Below are 16,541 nucleotides of genomic sequence, written 5' to 3'. Positions count from 1 at the left end.
ACATGGGTAACCCATTATTTGAAACTGACCACAAGAGTATGATTTGGTCATCAAATTCACCTCACCATCACCTTCTGGGTCTACCACATGAAATTCAAATTGTCAAAGAGGATGGACTTTCAAGTACCTTGCATCATCCGCAATGCTTGAGACATCTTTCTCATATATTGTTGCTAATTTGGATGTGCACTTCTCTACCTCCTCACGACGCGCGGCAAACCATGACTGAATTGTGAAACGAATAAATTCCACAAAAGTAGTGACTGGGAAGGTTCTTGCGTCTCTGGTTTTGTTGTTGAAACTTTCAGCGTAGTTGCTTGTCATTACATTATATCGATTCCCAGGAAAGTACGCACGAGTCCACTTATCGAAGCCAATACCCTCGAGATATTGAGCTATGGCAGGATCCATTTGCTTTATATTGTTGAAGAACCTGTGAAATTTTGACTTCCGAAATGCATATGTCGCATTCCACATCTCCTTGTGACAGTGATCGATCTTGAACTTAGCGATTACATTCATACTTATGTGATGGTAGCATGCGCTGTGGTAGGCATCAGGGAAGACCAACTCAAGAGCATGAATAATGCTAGCATGTCTGTTTGATACAAAAGACAGATTATCAACAACTCCAATGGCTTCCTTCAATTTCATCATGAAATACTTCCAAGAAGCATGATTCTCACTATCAACAATCGCGAATGCAATTGGATAAATGTGGTTATTCGCATCCAATACGACAACACACAACATGTGGCCACCGTACCTTGACTTCAAGAAAGTGCCGTCCACACTTATAACAGGACGACATGATGTAAATCCCCTTCTACAAACTCTGAGTGAGAAGAAACAGTAAAGAAAGCGACCGTCATCTGTGACAAAATCAGTAATTGTACCTGGATTCTTTTGCTGCAGCATGTACAGGTAAGAAGGTAACTTGGAGTACGATTCTTCAGGTGTCCCCCTGACATAACCGAGTGCCTTCTCTCTGCATCTCCAAGCCTTTATATAACTCATATCGATCCCAAAATTATTCTTCATATCCTCCTTTATGCTGTTTAGTGGATAGCTAGTGCCATCAGTAGCATATTTGTTCTTGATAAGGTGCCCAATGACAGAAGGTGCTGCTTGACGGTGGTCTTTTTGTCGCAATTCTAGTGAGCAAGTATGTACACTATTATAAGCAGTGATCTCAAACATCTCTGATCGCGCTACTTTTTTCCCTCTTATTCTCCAACCACAATCAGGATCCTTGCAGGTGATATACAACACATCAGTACCAGACTTCTTAACCATAAACTCAAAATTATTCTTCATTGCAAAGAGAGTCGCTTTGGTTTTCAATTCCATCTTGTTCTCAAATGTCTTTCCAAGATGTAATTCCCCCAACGCTACACCGAATGAGGGTGATTCAGAACGACTACAAGCTATGATATCTTCTTTTGTAAACATGGGAGCACTCCATTTTCTGTGATCTTCTGTTGAACATATTGAAATGTTCCCTGTATAGTTATATTATGTTCCACCAGGACGACTAGAGCTGGTGCCAGGTGTTCGACGTCCTTGACTTGGTGGGTTCGTCCGTGCAATATGACGTATTGGTTGTTCTTGTGCTTCTTCTACTTGCAAATGTTCAGCTAATAGATCATCATCCACTGAATTGTCTCCTAAGTCCTCATTGTGTTCAGCTACCGGATCGTCATTCACATAGGGGTTGTACTCATACTGGTTGTCCCTCAGGTCACCAATAGGAAATCCTAAAGTACTGGCTGCTCCCTCAGGTCCGGGAGTGGAATATGGTTTTGCAATGACAATCTTTTTAACAGGAGTGACACACAAGGCCAACCTTTCTTTAGATGTTACTCCTAAGAATGCATGGACACCAAGATCACTTTCAACATGAACGGGTGTAAACGGTTGGTCGCCACAAGTATAAGGAACCTCCAATTTCAACTCATACATTTGTTTATCAACTTTAAGTTCCTTGTGCAATATGTCAAGAAGTTGCAAGTACGTTACAGTATCCTCCATCGGTATCACCATGCATTAAGGGTCCTTGAAAATCCACTTATTCCCTTGTAATTCCCAAACACCATTGTAGGATACAAAAACGTAGACAATAGAGCCTATGTTGGAAAAAAAAACATTAACATTGTCAGGAAAACTGTCATTTTTTCAAAAATACATTAAAAAAGTGTTAGAAAAAGCTTATACATGATCTTTATTTATTTTCATGTATATCTAATATTAAACAAATTAATACGATATAGCCTAAAACATGTTTCTAAAATTGAATTCAAAGATAAACAAATAATATAATACTTACAGTATACGCAGCGGAATTAAGAGTCCTTCCTTCAGTTTCTCTAACTCTTGTATCCTCTCTGTCGCAGAGCATTATCAAGAAACTGAACCGATCTTCTATTTTCTTCACGATCTTCCAATGTATCCTTAGAACCACCTAGACTAGTGTGGGAAATTCTCAACACATGAGATAGATATAGAGAGAAGAAGAGAAAATAACAAAGTGGCTTAGAAAATGACTTGTGTTTAGAGAGAATATAAAACTATCAGAAAATCTGACTTGTGACTTATCTGTCGTCTTTTAAATCTTCTCTCTAAGCACTCATTTTATAGACTCAATTAGGACATTTAATTTAATGAAAAAATCAATAAAATAATAGCCATTTTGAAGCCCTAGGTCGAAATTATCATGGGCTATAAGCCCGTGAAATTTCCCATTTGATTATAAGCCCATTGGACTTAAAATCAAGGCATGTATTATTTTTTATTGATTTAATTAATTAAATAATTATTTAAATCCTTTATCAAATTATTTATTTATAATTTGAACATTGATTTAAACTTATTTATTAATTTAGATACCAATTTATCTTAATTAATAAATCTGCCATAATTTATCTTTTCTTCTCAAAATTACACAACTCTGTGAAACTATCCAAAATTGACCTGGTCAACTTTGATAATTCGAATTGATGATTAAATCAATTAATTGAGACTATCTAGATGATTTTATCCAAGGTACAATGGGGACCATGGGCCTATGAAATCAAGCTCCAATAAGTTATCATAAATCTAAAAAATAAATTTACTAACTTATTAATTCCCCGTGACTCCACTATAGACTTGGAATTGTACTCTTGAATTCATAGAACGCTCTATAACAAATATAGATACGCTATTAATTATCCATTGTTACAACCATAATTGTCGCTCAATCCTCTATAGACGGTCTACAATGAGATAGGACTAAAATACTGTTTTACCCCTCATTGTATTTTATCCTTAAAACACTTAGTTCCTTGTAAATGATATTTCAGTAAACTAATTTAATTACTGAAATGAGATCTCTATCATTTAACACCTTGAACCAAACTAAAAGGAAACCATCGTTTCACTTCTTCATCAGAAGCTATAGATGTTCATATCTATGATTAACACTCCCACTCAATTATACTACCGAGTTCCCAAGATGTAAGTATGGGCTAGTCCGTAGGGTAAGCTGGTAACGAACAAGTCAAAGAACTCAAATAATACAATCAGTTAGAATACTAACCACTCAGAATTGAGATTGAATTGACCTATGGTAAACTATATGATATGACTAGAATAGATAATAACGGTATGTTTACTTATCTTATCAACTGTCAATATCGGTCCTGTCCGATGTAACAAATACATCCGATCTTATCTACTTTGCTAATGTTCTGGAAAGAACATAACACTGTAATGTGTAAGTAGATCATATCGTAGATTGGCAAGTCAGTGTAAATCCGGTGCACTGACTAATCTTAGGACTAACTTATTTTTGAACATATAATCATATTTATATTTCACTGTGATTACGTCACTATAAATAAGATTAGCTATATGCTCGGGATTTAATAGAAGTTTATATTAAACAAATAATCATGAAAATAAAACATATGAGCAAAGTGATTGACCAAGTCAAAAAATGATTTCTATTCTTTTATTGATAATAAAATGAGATTACAAAGAATTTGGGTTTTAATTAGGGCATAAAACCCCAACAAAAAGAACATTATCGAGCTTTATCGAGTTAGCATCGAGCTCTTATCGAGTTAGCATCGAGCTACCATTTCTCAAAACCGAACATAAAACCTAACCAAACCCTCCATCGAACCCTATCGAGCTCCTATCGAGCACATATCGAGAAAATCTAAACCTATCGAGCTCAAATATTGTAGGGTCCAATCGAACCCTTATCGAGTTTCCATTAAGCACTAAAACCCAAACCTATCGAGCTCACATCGAGCTACATCAAGCTCTTACAAGACCTTTTTCTACATACCATCGAGCTCATATCAAACTGTTATCGAGCAAAAAAGTTGCAGAAAACCCAGAAAAACACAGATCGCAGAATCTCTAAAAAAATCCCGAAAAATACACCAATATAGACTCAGATCTGTTCAAAATAGCCAAAAAAATGTAAACAAATAATACCCAACACATAAAATGTAAAATCTTATTACCCATGGTTTTTCTCCTCCAAAAATTCTCAAAATAGATGTTGCCTTTGATATTAACGACTTCACAGATACAATGGAGATGGCTAATAATGATTTTGACAAGAAAATTATACAAAACTGTAGGTTTTATGGATGATTTCGTGAGAATGAGAGAGAGAGGGAGGAGAGTGGAAGAGAAGGTTTTGTGATTTTTTTGATATAATAGGAGGTGTATTTTAGATATGAGAGGAATATTTAGCATTAAATTTAAAATATTATTAGCCTTGAGATTTTTTTTTTTTTAGAATATTAGGCATTATTAAACATAAATAATGAAATTTCCCAATTTAAAAGACCCAAAAACCAAAGGCGGGTAAAGGGAGAAGAGAAGGAAAGTACAATTAGCGGTGAAGACGACTTACAGTTACAGTTACATTTCTTCTGGTCTCTACCTTCGCTTACAGTCACAGTTATGGATTTGGATATGGACCCTGATGATATTTTCAGAGACGATGAAGACGACTTCGACAATGATCTCTATAAGGTCTTTTTATTTTATTTTATTTTTTCAAATGTGTTCTCTGTGTGTGTGTATATATATTCACGATATTAAAATTTGATCCTTTTTTCTTTGGCGTGGCTCAGCAAAGAGAGGCAACCAAAGAATTTGTGGTGTACCTGGTTGATGCTTCCCCAAAAATGTTCAACACTACTTCTCCAGACGTGAGTTATTATTTTATTTTATGTTTTTTAAATGGGTTATTTTCTCTATGTTCGTCCTTCTATCATATAAGTTCTATGATTCTATGATGGTGTTTTTTTTTCTCTCTCTTCAAATGCATTGTTTAGCTGTATATATGCATATATGATATGTTTTTCTGTAACCCAAAAGTTTATTTAATTATTTATTTTGTCAAAAATAGAATTTATAACATACCCTTTTTTTTTAACAATATAAAAGTTAAGAATTTTTCTATGGTCGAACTCGTACTAGTTATAACGTGCTCAGTAAGTTTTTAACCAAGTGTTAAGCTTTGACTACTTTTGCTTTGCATTATGTTACTGATAATAATAATGTGTTTTTATAAGTTTGAGGATCTCATTATTGCTTTAGGAGCTAGGAACCAAGCTCTTCTATAGACTATACTAGGAAATTTGATGGCCATCTTGGTTTTCAAGTTAGTATATGTCAATTGAACTCAATCCCAGCAAGCAGGGGTAAAGGGGATATATAAAAAAAGTAGTGGTTTATGTTAGTTGAATATGACACTAAATATCTTCATATTGATGGTCAATAAATAGCTTATCTTGATTAAATTATATATGGTACTTAGCTTAATGTGATTTTTATTTTGTTGACGCCCCTCATGCTCATTTCACCTTTATGTCAAGAAAGAAAAATGATTAAAAAAAAAGAAATCAATGTGTACTTGTTAACTTCTGATGATTGGTGATTTAATTTGTCTGTCATCGGGTAATGGCTAAATGTTACAAAAAGGAACAAAATCAATAAATTCTTTCTGCATGTCATTTGATGTTTCACTTAGATCTCTCATTGGATAATGGATTACTTTTTTTTTTTGATAATTGCTAGGAATACACTGTCGTGCTTTGTGCCTTTATTCTCATATGTTGTAAATAATAATTACTATATTGGATTTACTTTCAATCGTATCTAACTGTTTTAGCCTCGAGCATAATAATTCTCCATGTATTGTAAAAATAATTTATCATATTGGCAGGTGGATAACACGGATGAAAATCATTTCCATATTGCTCACAGTTGCATCTCACAGTCATTGAAAACACAAATCATCAATAGTTCATATGATGAAGTTGCTATATGCTTCTTTAATACAGTAAGATGACTCTGTTTAAGCTTAAAATATATAATTCTTGGACCATCATCTGAAGCTGATTTATGTTGGACTAGTATCAAGTTTGATTGTTTTCTGTAGAAAATTGTTTTGTTTATTGGGTCCTGCATAAGTGATTTAGAATTGATTTGTTTCTTTCGATTTCGATCAGTTTGTTCACCACAAGTTTTCCTAATGATGTGTTTGTTTCTGTTCAATTGCAATTTTGAAGTTTTTGTTTTCCATTTCTTTTTTATTAGTTCTAGAAGTTGGAAATACATATTCAGAAGATTTATATTAATTTAAATCATAAAGAATAAAGTAGATAGGTAGAAATATAAAGTCCATGCAACAGTACATGGGTTGGGGGAAAATTTGTTGACTTGCCTTATTTCTTTCTCTTGGAGTATGGGTTATTTGGCTCTAATGTTCATTAGGAATTTTGATAGCTACATTTTGTTCTCTATCAAACTTCAATATGTACATACATGTAAATTAAGACCTTTAGAAATTTTCCTATTGATTTGTATACTTACACCTAAAGTAGAAGCCTTGACTTTGTAAAATGCATTAGGACTTTTTCTGCTGTAAGATAGGCAAGTTTTCAGAGAAGTTCATCTTGTCATCATTTGGATGTTGTTGACGTGCTAGAAATTTAAATATGGTTCAAAGGCATTGTTTCCCTTTCTTTTGTGGTTGAGCTTTTGTGGTTAGGGCATCATGCTTTTGTTTTATGGTAATGTCTGTCATTTGGAGGAAAAGAAGCACTTTATTTCTTTTGTTGGTGTGTGTGAACATACTTTTGGCACTGGTGTTTTTCTAGTTCCCATCCTCTCCTTTGCTTGAATTATGTTTTTTTTTGGGTACACCTGTGCAGCCCAAGTATTAGCTTCCAGGAAAAATCTGTTTGGTTTTGTTTTACCATTTTCTGGTTAAAATATTTATTTCATAAGTTTAACCATACACTTGCAGAGGGAAAAGAAGAATTTGCAGGACTTAAATGGTGTCTTTGTTTTTAATGTTGCTGATCGAGATTATTTAGACAGGCCAACTGCAAGGCTAATAAAAGAGTTTGATCTTATAGAGGGTAAGCATGGAGTGGATAGTATGGTGCATGTCCTGTGGAACCATTGGATCTTTTCTTTATAAATATGTCTGTTGAAATCTTATTTTGTGATTGAAATAAAAAGAGCAGGGATATTCATAAGTTCTGTGTTTTATTGGCCCGATCTCTGTTTCCTTGATGTTTTAGAACAATAAGTTCTGATCTGTTCTAAAGATGAAACGGAAACAAGTGCTAAATGAGTATATAACAATGTCGATTTGCATTTATTACTCTTGGATTCTTTGTTTCGTTCTTTTATTTATTATTGTTTGAACTGTTCTTGTTGAAACTGTTCCTTTCCAAATCTAATCATGCACTGAATGAGTATATGATAAAGTTAAAGGATGATAGACCATTGATGATCAAACTTAGATTATGGAAAAATGGGCAGTCAACTAGGATTATAAAATTAAGGTGTATAATTTAAGGATGTGTAATTAATTTGGGTATCATGGATCAGTAGTTCCCTGAAATGGATGTGCGTATCTTTGAAGATGAAATAGAGTGAGCGTGGAGTGTTGTCTAATCAATGTATCTCTATGATGTTTAAGGGAAAATCATAGAAGACTACTATGGTTGGATGATGATTCATTGGACCGTTGGGAAACTATTTCTTATTGTGAGAACTTGAGTGTTGGAATTCGGATGAGAGAATGACATTACTTTAGAAAATATATACAGAAATGGAGATATATAGTCAACTGTGGGTCAACACTTGTGAAAACATAATGGGAGCTTGTGGGTAATTTAGTTCATGTTACTAAGACTTAAGTACGTAATGGTGTTGAAAACTGTGTTGCTGAGAAGTGGGTAAGAAGTACAAGGCAACAAAATATGCAATTGTTGAAACGAGTAAAGGATATAAATGATGCAGAAAGATTTGGTTGGAAAAAAATGGTCAAAGGATATAAGAGAGTAATATTTCATCATTGTATATTAAGAATGGAAGAAAAGACTCTTTATTGAGATTCCTAAGTTTTTAACTTTTATAGACTGTTGTTATCAAAATTGACTTTTGGTATGAAAACTCATTTGATACTTGTTTATGCTAGAGTGCTTCTACAGGTAGTTGTTAGCTTATACATAGCTATCCAATACATGAAGATCAATTCAAGAACCTATTAATTTATTTTAATATGATACATATGAAACAATTTTCATAATTCATGAAGAAGGATCTCTTTTATCACAAAGAGGTTGCGTATCTACTGTAAACCAATCAAGATTATGTTTATGTATGTAGTTTTATATTTCAATTTTTGTGGTATGGTAATAACTTCTAAGGTGTGGGGATCGATGCCATTTACATCATCATTATAATTTTTCGTTTTCAACAAGATTTTCATCAGGCCGTTTGAATTAAATCTTGCTTGTTATTGAAATAATTTTTCGTGCAGAGTCATTTATGAAAGACATTGGGAGTCGGTATGGTATTGTCTCTGGGTCTCGAGACAATTCTCTTTACAATGCAATATGGGTAGCGCAGGCATTGTTGCGCAAAGGGTTAGACTGTGCTTTTTATTTTCCCCCTCCCCCTTATAGTTCTATAACCTTCTAATATTGAGAGGAAAATTGGAACAAAAGAATCTTGCTTATACTTCATAATCATGGCTTACAACCATAAATACTACCAATACTTTATCAGGTCTGCGAAGACAGCTGATAAGCGGATACTTTTGTTCACCAATGAAGATGATCCTTTTGGAGGTTTAAAGGGGGCTGTGAAGATAGATATGGTCAATACGACATTGCAGCGGGCTAAAGTATGTTTTGCAAGAAATTACTTGATAGATTTTGTACATACAAATTTGTTTTTCATATGGTGTCTATTTTATTTATTATTATTATTTTTTAACATTTAATTCTTAAAGGATGCGCAAGATCTTGGCATCTCAATTGAAGTTCTACCCCTGGGACGGCCTGAGGAGGAATTCAACATTTCTTTGTTCTATGCTGTATGGTTATACTTTAACTATCATATTTATCTTGGTTCTCTTATAGGTGGTTAGATAAAGATACTTGACATTTTTACTCTATATGTCTCAGGACTTAATTGGACTGGAAGGTGATGAGCTAGCTCAATTTATGCCTTCGGCAGGAGAAAGGTATGCCTTAAGTTTCCAGATGTGTGTTTGATTCATTTTCATGTGGTGGATTATATATAATTAATTGTTTTTGTAGGAAATCAAGCTAGTTATTGGTTGTTAGATGTTGACAGTAAGGAATTTATGTTCCCAATTGTTGTTTCAGCTTCCTAGTCTATTATAGGAATTCCTATTTATTGTATTTATTTTTGAATATGAAGGGTCTTAGTTGTTTGCTGTATAATTGCCTAGTTCTAAGTTGTAAAAGATAGAGAATACAAAAATAAAAAGAATTTCTCTCATACCATTTTCTTCATGGTATCAGAGAAATAGAAGCTCAAAATTGGGATTTATTTTTCAATTTTTCTTCAGTCCTCTCTTAAAAATTTAGGGTTTGGTATTCTTGAGGTTCAATCCTAAAAAACCATTTTCGAGTGATATTCTATTCTCACCACCGACCCAGGGAGATTGCCCAGCTTCCGATTAGTGGACCCCTGAACTCTGGCTCATAGCAAAGTTGCGTGTGAGCCCCACGCACCTTCGTCATCCTCTGCTAGCTACGCCAAGCGCTGGCGCGTGTAGGAGCGTGACTGCCTCCGACAACCTCTTTTTCAGGCGTCTTCCTCCTCGGCATCTTCCTCATTTCCGGCGGACCACTCATCCATGCTCCTTTGCCTCATCTCTGCTGGTATTTCTCTATGGCAGCACAAAACTCTTCACAATATTTCTCTTTAGTTGCACAACAAAGCAACACTCATACACTCCAGATTATTCAAACTCCTCATACCCATTGGATTGTGGATTCCGGTGCTTCAGACCACATGACAGGTGGTAGATCACTATTTTCATTTTTTAGCAGATGCTCCAATGATAGCGCTATTCGCATAGCAGATGGCTCGTGTTCGAGAATAGACGGAATTGGGACCATAACAATCACACCAAGTCTTGTTTTAAATTCTGTTCTTTACGTTCCCAAACTTGATTATAATTTAATCTCAGTGAGCAAACTGAATAGAGATCTTAATTGTGAAGCAAAGTTTATTGCTAATTTTTGTGTTTTTCAAGAAGTGGAATCGGGGATGATGATTGGCTAGGCTGAGTTCAGTAAGGGCTTGTATCAGCTAAAAATCAAAACTCTAGAGTCTAACCATGGAAATCATTGTTGTCCTTCTTAGTGTCAATCTCTTACATCAGTAAACCAGTCCAATAAAATCAGTACAATCACATTATGTCATTACCGTCTAGGTCATCCAAATTTCGTGTACCTCAAACACTTATTCCCATCCCTATTTGTCAATATAAACCCTTAGTCTCTCTGGTGATATTTGTCAATTTTCCAAGCACTCTCGTCACTCTTTCGCCCCAAGACCTCATCAACCTTCTCATCCCTTCTCACTCATTCACGGGGATATTTGGGGACCATCCAAAATTCAGAATATCAGTGGGACACGTTGATTTTTGTTACTAGTTGACGATCATAGCCGCTTAAGTTGGACATTCCTAAAAAACAAATAAGATTTTTCAAAACTTCCACAAAATGATTCAAACCCAATTTCAAACAAACATTCAGGTATTAAAAATCCGACAATGCTCGTGACTTCTTCAATTCTGTCCTTGGACCATATTTGCAATCGCATGGGATTGTTCATCAAAGTTCCTGCGTCAACACACCACAACAAAATGGTGTGGCTGAATGCAAAAATCACTATTTACTTGAGGTAGCTCGATCCTTACTTTTTTCATCTCATGTTCCAAAAAGATTCTGGGGTGAAGCTGTCCTCACAGCCACCTATCTCATAATAGAATTCCATCACGAGTCCTAAAGTTCAAAACTTTGCTGCAAATCCTTCTTGAATCATATCCTCACTCACATCTTGCGTCTCAAATTCCTCTTCGTGTCTTTGGCTGTGTTGCATTTGTCCATGTTCACTCCTTACAACGAAGCAAACTTGATGCCCACGCCACCAAATGTATCCTTCTTGGATACTCATCCAATAAAAAAGCTACAAATGCTACTGTCCAATTTCCAAAAAGTTGTTCCCACTCCATGGTTGTCACTTTATTTGAAGACCAGCCTTATTACACCAATTCTACAATTCCGGAGGAGAACCATAGGCAGGAATTGCAAAATTGGGACTTTGTTTCTCTAATTGACAATACAGTTGATTCTCCCCTGAATACTTCTCCTCACAACACAATTCTTCCAAGAGCATCTCCAACTCCTTTCGTTGCCCATACTCCAAACTATTCAGTTGAATCACATGAGCCAAGAAATTCTCGTCCAATCTCTTCAAGTCCTATCCATATTCCAAGAAAAGAGGTCCAACCTCATCATTCAGCCAAATCAAATGAGCCAAGAATTCCTCATCCAATCTCTCCAAGTCCTGTCCCCATCCCAAGTAAAGAGATCCAAGTTTACTCAAGGAGAAAGAAACAACTAGCAAGCATCAAAACAAGCCACTACACAAACTCTGCAAGGTCAAGAATATGATTCAATACCATTCATCCTTGAAAAACACACAAGAAGATGCTAGACTTGAACCTATTATGGAAGAAAATGTGTCAGATGCTCTGAACATCCCCATTGCTCACAGAAAGGGGGTACGCTCTTGCACTTAACATCCCATTCACAATTATCTGAGTTACTCAAGCCTATCTCCTACATATATAGCCTTTATCACCTCCTTGGACCAAGTTCAGGTTCCCACATCGGTCCAGGAAGCCCTACAAATTCCTGATTGGAAGGCTGCCACAATGGAATAACTTAGAGCACTTGAAAAGAATAAAACATGGATCCTCACAAATCTACCTCTTGGAAAACGCACAGTTGGTTGCAAATGGATCTTCTCAGTCAAGCATAAGGCGAATGGAAGCATTGAAAGATTCAAGGCCCGCTTAGTGGCCAAGGGGTTCACTCAATCCTATGACATTGATTACCAAGAGATGTTTGCTCCTGTTGCTAAGTTGAACACCATTCGAGTTCTCTTGTCGATTGCAGTAAACAAAGAATGGCCTTTATTCTAACTTGATGTAAAGAATGCATTTCTTAACGGAGATCTAGTGGAAGAAGTATACATGGATATCCCTCCAGGATTTGAGGGCAGATTCACTAGGGGAAATGTGTGCAAACTCAAGAAATCCCTTTATGGCCTCAAGCAATCCCCTCGAGCTTGGTTTGACAGGTTTACGAAAGTTATAAAGGGAGATGACTGCACTCAGTGCCAGTCAGATCACACTCTATTTGTAAAACATTCAATAGGAGGAAAACTAATGGTGTTAATAGTTTATGTCGATGATATTGTGGTTACACGAAATTTTATGGAGGAAATTACTCATCTCAAGCAGCTTCTCTCCAGTGAATTTGAGATAAAGGATCTAGGACAATTAAGATACTTCCTAGGGATGGAAGTAGCAAGATCCAACCTAGGCATCTCAGTCACTCAACGAAATTATGTCCTTGACCTCTTACAGGAAACATGAAAGATTGGATAGATCCTAATACCAAACTTGGAGCACAGACAAACAAAATAAAAGTTGTTCGAGGAAGGTATCAACGTCTAGCGGGAAAATTAATCTACCTAACTCACACTCAGCCTGATATAAGCTTTGTTGTAAGTGTTGTTAGCCAATTTCTCAACAATCCCACAGAGGAACACATGGATGCTGTCTATAGGATTCTTAGGTACCTCAAAGGATCACCAGGAAAATGGCTAATGTTCAGAAAAGCTTTTCACAGGGGTCTTAAAATCTACAGATGCAGATTGGGCAGGTTCTTTCACTGAACGAAGATCCACTTCTGGATACTGCTCCTATATTTAGGGAAATCTCGTATCTTAGCGTAGCAAGAAGCAGCAGGTAGTAGCTCACAGCAGTGCCGAAGCAGAATTTCGTGCCTTAGCACATGGAATTTGTGAAGGAATGTGGCTGAAACGCTTACTTGATGAACTCAGAATCCGCCTTGAAGGCCCTATAAATGTTTTCTGTGATAATCAATCAGCTATAACAATTGCAAAGAATCCAGTCTATCATGATAGAACCAGACATGTCGAAATTGATCGTCATTTCATCAATGAGAAGATTGAAGGCAAGATCATCACTTTGAAGCATGTTTCCTCAAGACAACAGGCAGCTGGCATCTTAACCAAAGCTCTCCATCGCCCTAATTTCAGTGAACTCAGCTCCAAACTATGAATGTTTAGCATATCATCTAGCTTGAGGAGGAGTGTAGGAAATCAAGCTAGTTATTGGTTGTCAGATGTTGACAGCAAGGGATTTATGTTTCTAATTGTTGTTTCAGCTTCCTAGTCTATAGGAATTCCTATTTATTGTATTTATTTTTGAATATGAGGGGTCTTGGTTGTTTGCTGTATATATAGCCTAGTTCTATGTTGTAAAAGATGGAGAATAAAGAAAAAAAAATAATTTCTCTCATACTATTTTCTTCAGTTTTCTTTATTTTGGTGGTTCTGTAGCTCCTTTTAAAAGTGGCTGCGAAGATAGATAGGGTTAATACACCATTTTTTTTATTCCAATTATAGTCTTAGTGCTTTGTTTGCCGACTTCTCTCTATTTGGTCCATGTGGGATGTCTAATGAATACACATTGGTATGGAACGAAGTTAACTTGGTAACGAGTCTAGTGTTAATCTGCAATTCAAGTGGGACTGGTATTCTAAATAACATTATTTTAGATTTGAGTTAAAATCACTTAATATGTAGAATTTTTCTCAACTTTTTCCATCATGGTTTGAGTATATTTTATTTGTATACTTCCGCTACTTGCTATTCCAATGGGAGTAGGATATTTGTATACTTCCACTACTTGCTATTCCACTACTTCCATGCTGTCCGTGACCCTAAATGTGACTTCACTCAGGGTGCTCCGTTTGTGATGTTGGTCTTGCTAGATGGTGCTGACTCTAATACTATTTCTGCAATAACGTGTGTAGGATTCACTCTGCAATAGCTCATGCTTAGTTGATGTGGAATCCTAACTTTTATGAGGAGAAAACAGTCAATCTTGGTGCTATGTGGTTTATTATTATTTTTCCTGGTTTCCATGTTTATTTTCTTATGTTAAATCCTTTTGTTTTAATTTCAGATTGGAGGATATGAAAGATCAGCTTAGAAAGCGTTTATTTAAAAAGCGCATAGTTAGAAAAATTAATTTTGCGATTGCCAACGGTTTGTCCATTGAACTAAACACATATGCTTTGATTCGTCCCACTACTCCTGGTATGCACGTATCAATATATTTTGATTAAATTAGTTATAAATGAAGAACTAGCTTTGGCATGTTCTATATACATTGAATAACTACTGGTCATTACTTCTAATATACAGGGGCAATTACATGGTTGGATTCTGTCACCAACCATCCTTTGAAGGTGACAGGAATACTACATTTTATTTACTTGATCAAATTTTGTTATACGTTTACTACTCTGCATTTGTTTTTAGCATTCCCAACAATTTATCTTTGCATATGAAAGTTTAAACTATCCTATGTTATGTGAAAGATTAAACCATCTATGTTGAGATATTGTCCTTAAAGCAGACATCTTTATTATTTATTTTGAAGTACCGTCTCTCTCCTTTCAATTTTTATTTTTTATTGTTACGATAAGATTAAATATTTTGTATATTTCTGTCTTCTTTTGACTTGGGTGCTTTACTGTAGCTTTGTGTGATTAGTTTGTTATTTAGCACACATATCATCCTCATTTTGTGCTCTTGTTACATTGTAGATTTTAATTCTTTTCCCATAAAAAAGAAAGGGATTTTATTATGCTATATCATTTATATAAACATATATTGTTCTTAATGAAAAAACCTTCTACATTTTCTCTTTGCTTTATCTTGCCAAAGAACATACATTATGCAAAATATTTATAGTTTGGTGTGCTTCAAAATCCTATGTTGCTTCTTTTTTCGCCAAGAAAACCTTTATTGCTTGTTTCTGGATATTCACTCTAGAAAGGGTTTCCCTGCTCAGGCCTTGGTGGAACTGGATTGATTAAAATCTGTATTACCATAATAGTGTTATAATTTTCAATTGAATAATCATGTTATAAGCTCTGGGCGGCGCTTGAGTTGTCTGAGTTGATTCTGTGCAGACTGAAAGATCTTTCATCTGTGCGGACACTGGGGCATTGCTTCAGAACTCTACTAAACTCTTTTATCCTTACAAAAAGTAAGCATGCTATAGTGCTTCTTTTAAAGATCTTTATTTTTGTTCTCCTGTACACTTCTTTAATTGATTGAGTTCCATTGGCATGTAATACGATTCAATCAATTGATCATCAAAGGCAGATTACAACCTGAATTTATTGATGCTAAACTTCTAAGCATTAAACTGGAACATAAAAAGATAGCATACTGACTTGATTTAAAATAAAACATCTAATTATCTAAGATTTATTTGAGATTTATTCTTAGCAAATAGTAGTTGAATAGATAAAATATTTAAACTCAAATCTAAGGCCTGTTTGCCTTTTTTTTTTTGGTTGCACAAGTTGTGCTCTAAGAATTGAGAGTAGAAATCATTTTTTGTTGTTTTCAAATTACAATTGGTGTTTAGTTGATGATTTTTAAAACAATTTTTGATTATTTATCTTGTTGGTTGTATGACTTGGTCCACTCTCCATATAAATTTCAAGGATTTCATGGTAATGTTTTTGAGGGAATTTTTATTTACTAGATCTATTCTTCTTTTTAGTGAAAGTATCAAGCTTTCTGTGGAAGAGCTATCAGAGATAAAAAGGACATCGATTAGAAATCTTCGTTTGCTTGGATTCAAGTCATTAAGTTGCTTGAAGGATTACCACAACTTAAGGCCATCAACATTTCTTTTCCCGAGTGAAGAGGTTTCTTTCTTTCGTTTTTTTTCCTCTGTTCTTTTTTGTAGAATTCCAAATGTTATTTTCTTTTCTATTGTGTATTTATTATTTAACTGTAGTCTATGTTAAATGGCTTTCTGCAATACCTCTCTCATCTCATTGGCATTT

At 35.1% G+C, this 16,541-nt stretch overlaps 1 protein-coding gene across 4 annotated transcripts in view; it reads left to right on the top strand.

Moving 5' to 3' along the window:
- The first annotated feature begins 4,848 nt into the window (after nucleotides 1–4,848).
- The window catches only part of LOC133818950 (ATP-dependent DNA helicase 2 subunit KU70), a 34,520-nt gene continuing 22,827 nt past the window's right edge, over nucleotides 4,849–16,541 (top strand). For 2 of the 4 annotated variants that reach the window (XM_062252077.1, XM_062252075.1), the window contains exons 1-12: nucleotides 4,850–5,034; nucleotides 5,136–5,213; nucleotides 6,233–6,349; nucleotides 7,319–7,433; nucleotides 8,849–8,954; nucleotides 9,097–9,214; nucleotides 9,323–9,406; nucleotides 9,498–9,556; nucleotides 14,636–14,769; nucleotides 14,878–14,921; nucleotides 15,651–15,727; nucleotides 16,253–16,400. In XM_062252077.1, the coding sequence (XP_062108061.1) occupies nucleotides 4,963–5,034; nucleotides 5,136–5,213; nucleotides 6,233–6,349; nucleotides 7,319–7,433; nucleotides 8,849–8,954; nucleotides 9,097–9,214; nucleotides 9,323–9,406; nucleotides 9,498–9,556; nucleotides 14,636–14,769; nucleotides 14,878–14,921; nucleotides 15,651–15,727; nucleotides 16,253–16,400 (1,152 nt within the window). In that variant the 5' untranslated portion in view covers nucleotides 4,850–4,962. Of the gene's footprint in view, nucleotides 5,035–5,135; nucleotides 5,214–6,232; nucleotides 6,350–7,318; nucleotides 7,434–8,848; nucleotides 8,955–9,096; nucleotides 9,215–9,322; nucleotides 9,407–9,497; nucleotides 9,557–14,635; nucleotides 14,770–14,877; nucleotides 14,922–15,650; nucleotides 15,728–16,252; nucleotides 16,401–16,541 lie in introns of all 4 variants that reach the window. The other 2 variants (XM_062252074.1, XM_062252076.1) reach the window with 2 other exon arrangements.

This window comes from Humulus lupulus, chromosome 2, assembly GCF_963169125.1.
Source record: "Humulus lupulus chromosome 2, drHumLupu1.1, whole genome shotgun sequence".
Lineage (NCBI taxonomy): Eukaryota > Viridiplantae > Streptophyta > Magnoliopsida > Rosales > Cannabaceae > Humulus > Humulus lupulus.
Note: the sequence above shows the minus strand (reverse complement) of the source record. Positions and strands in the feature narration are given on the sequence as shown.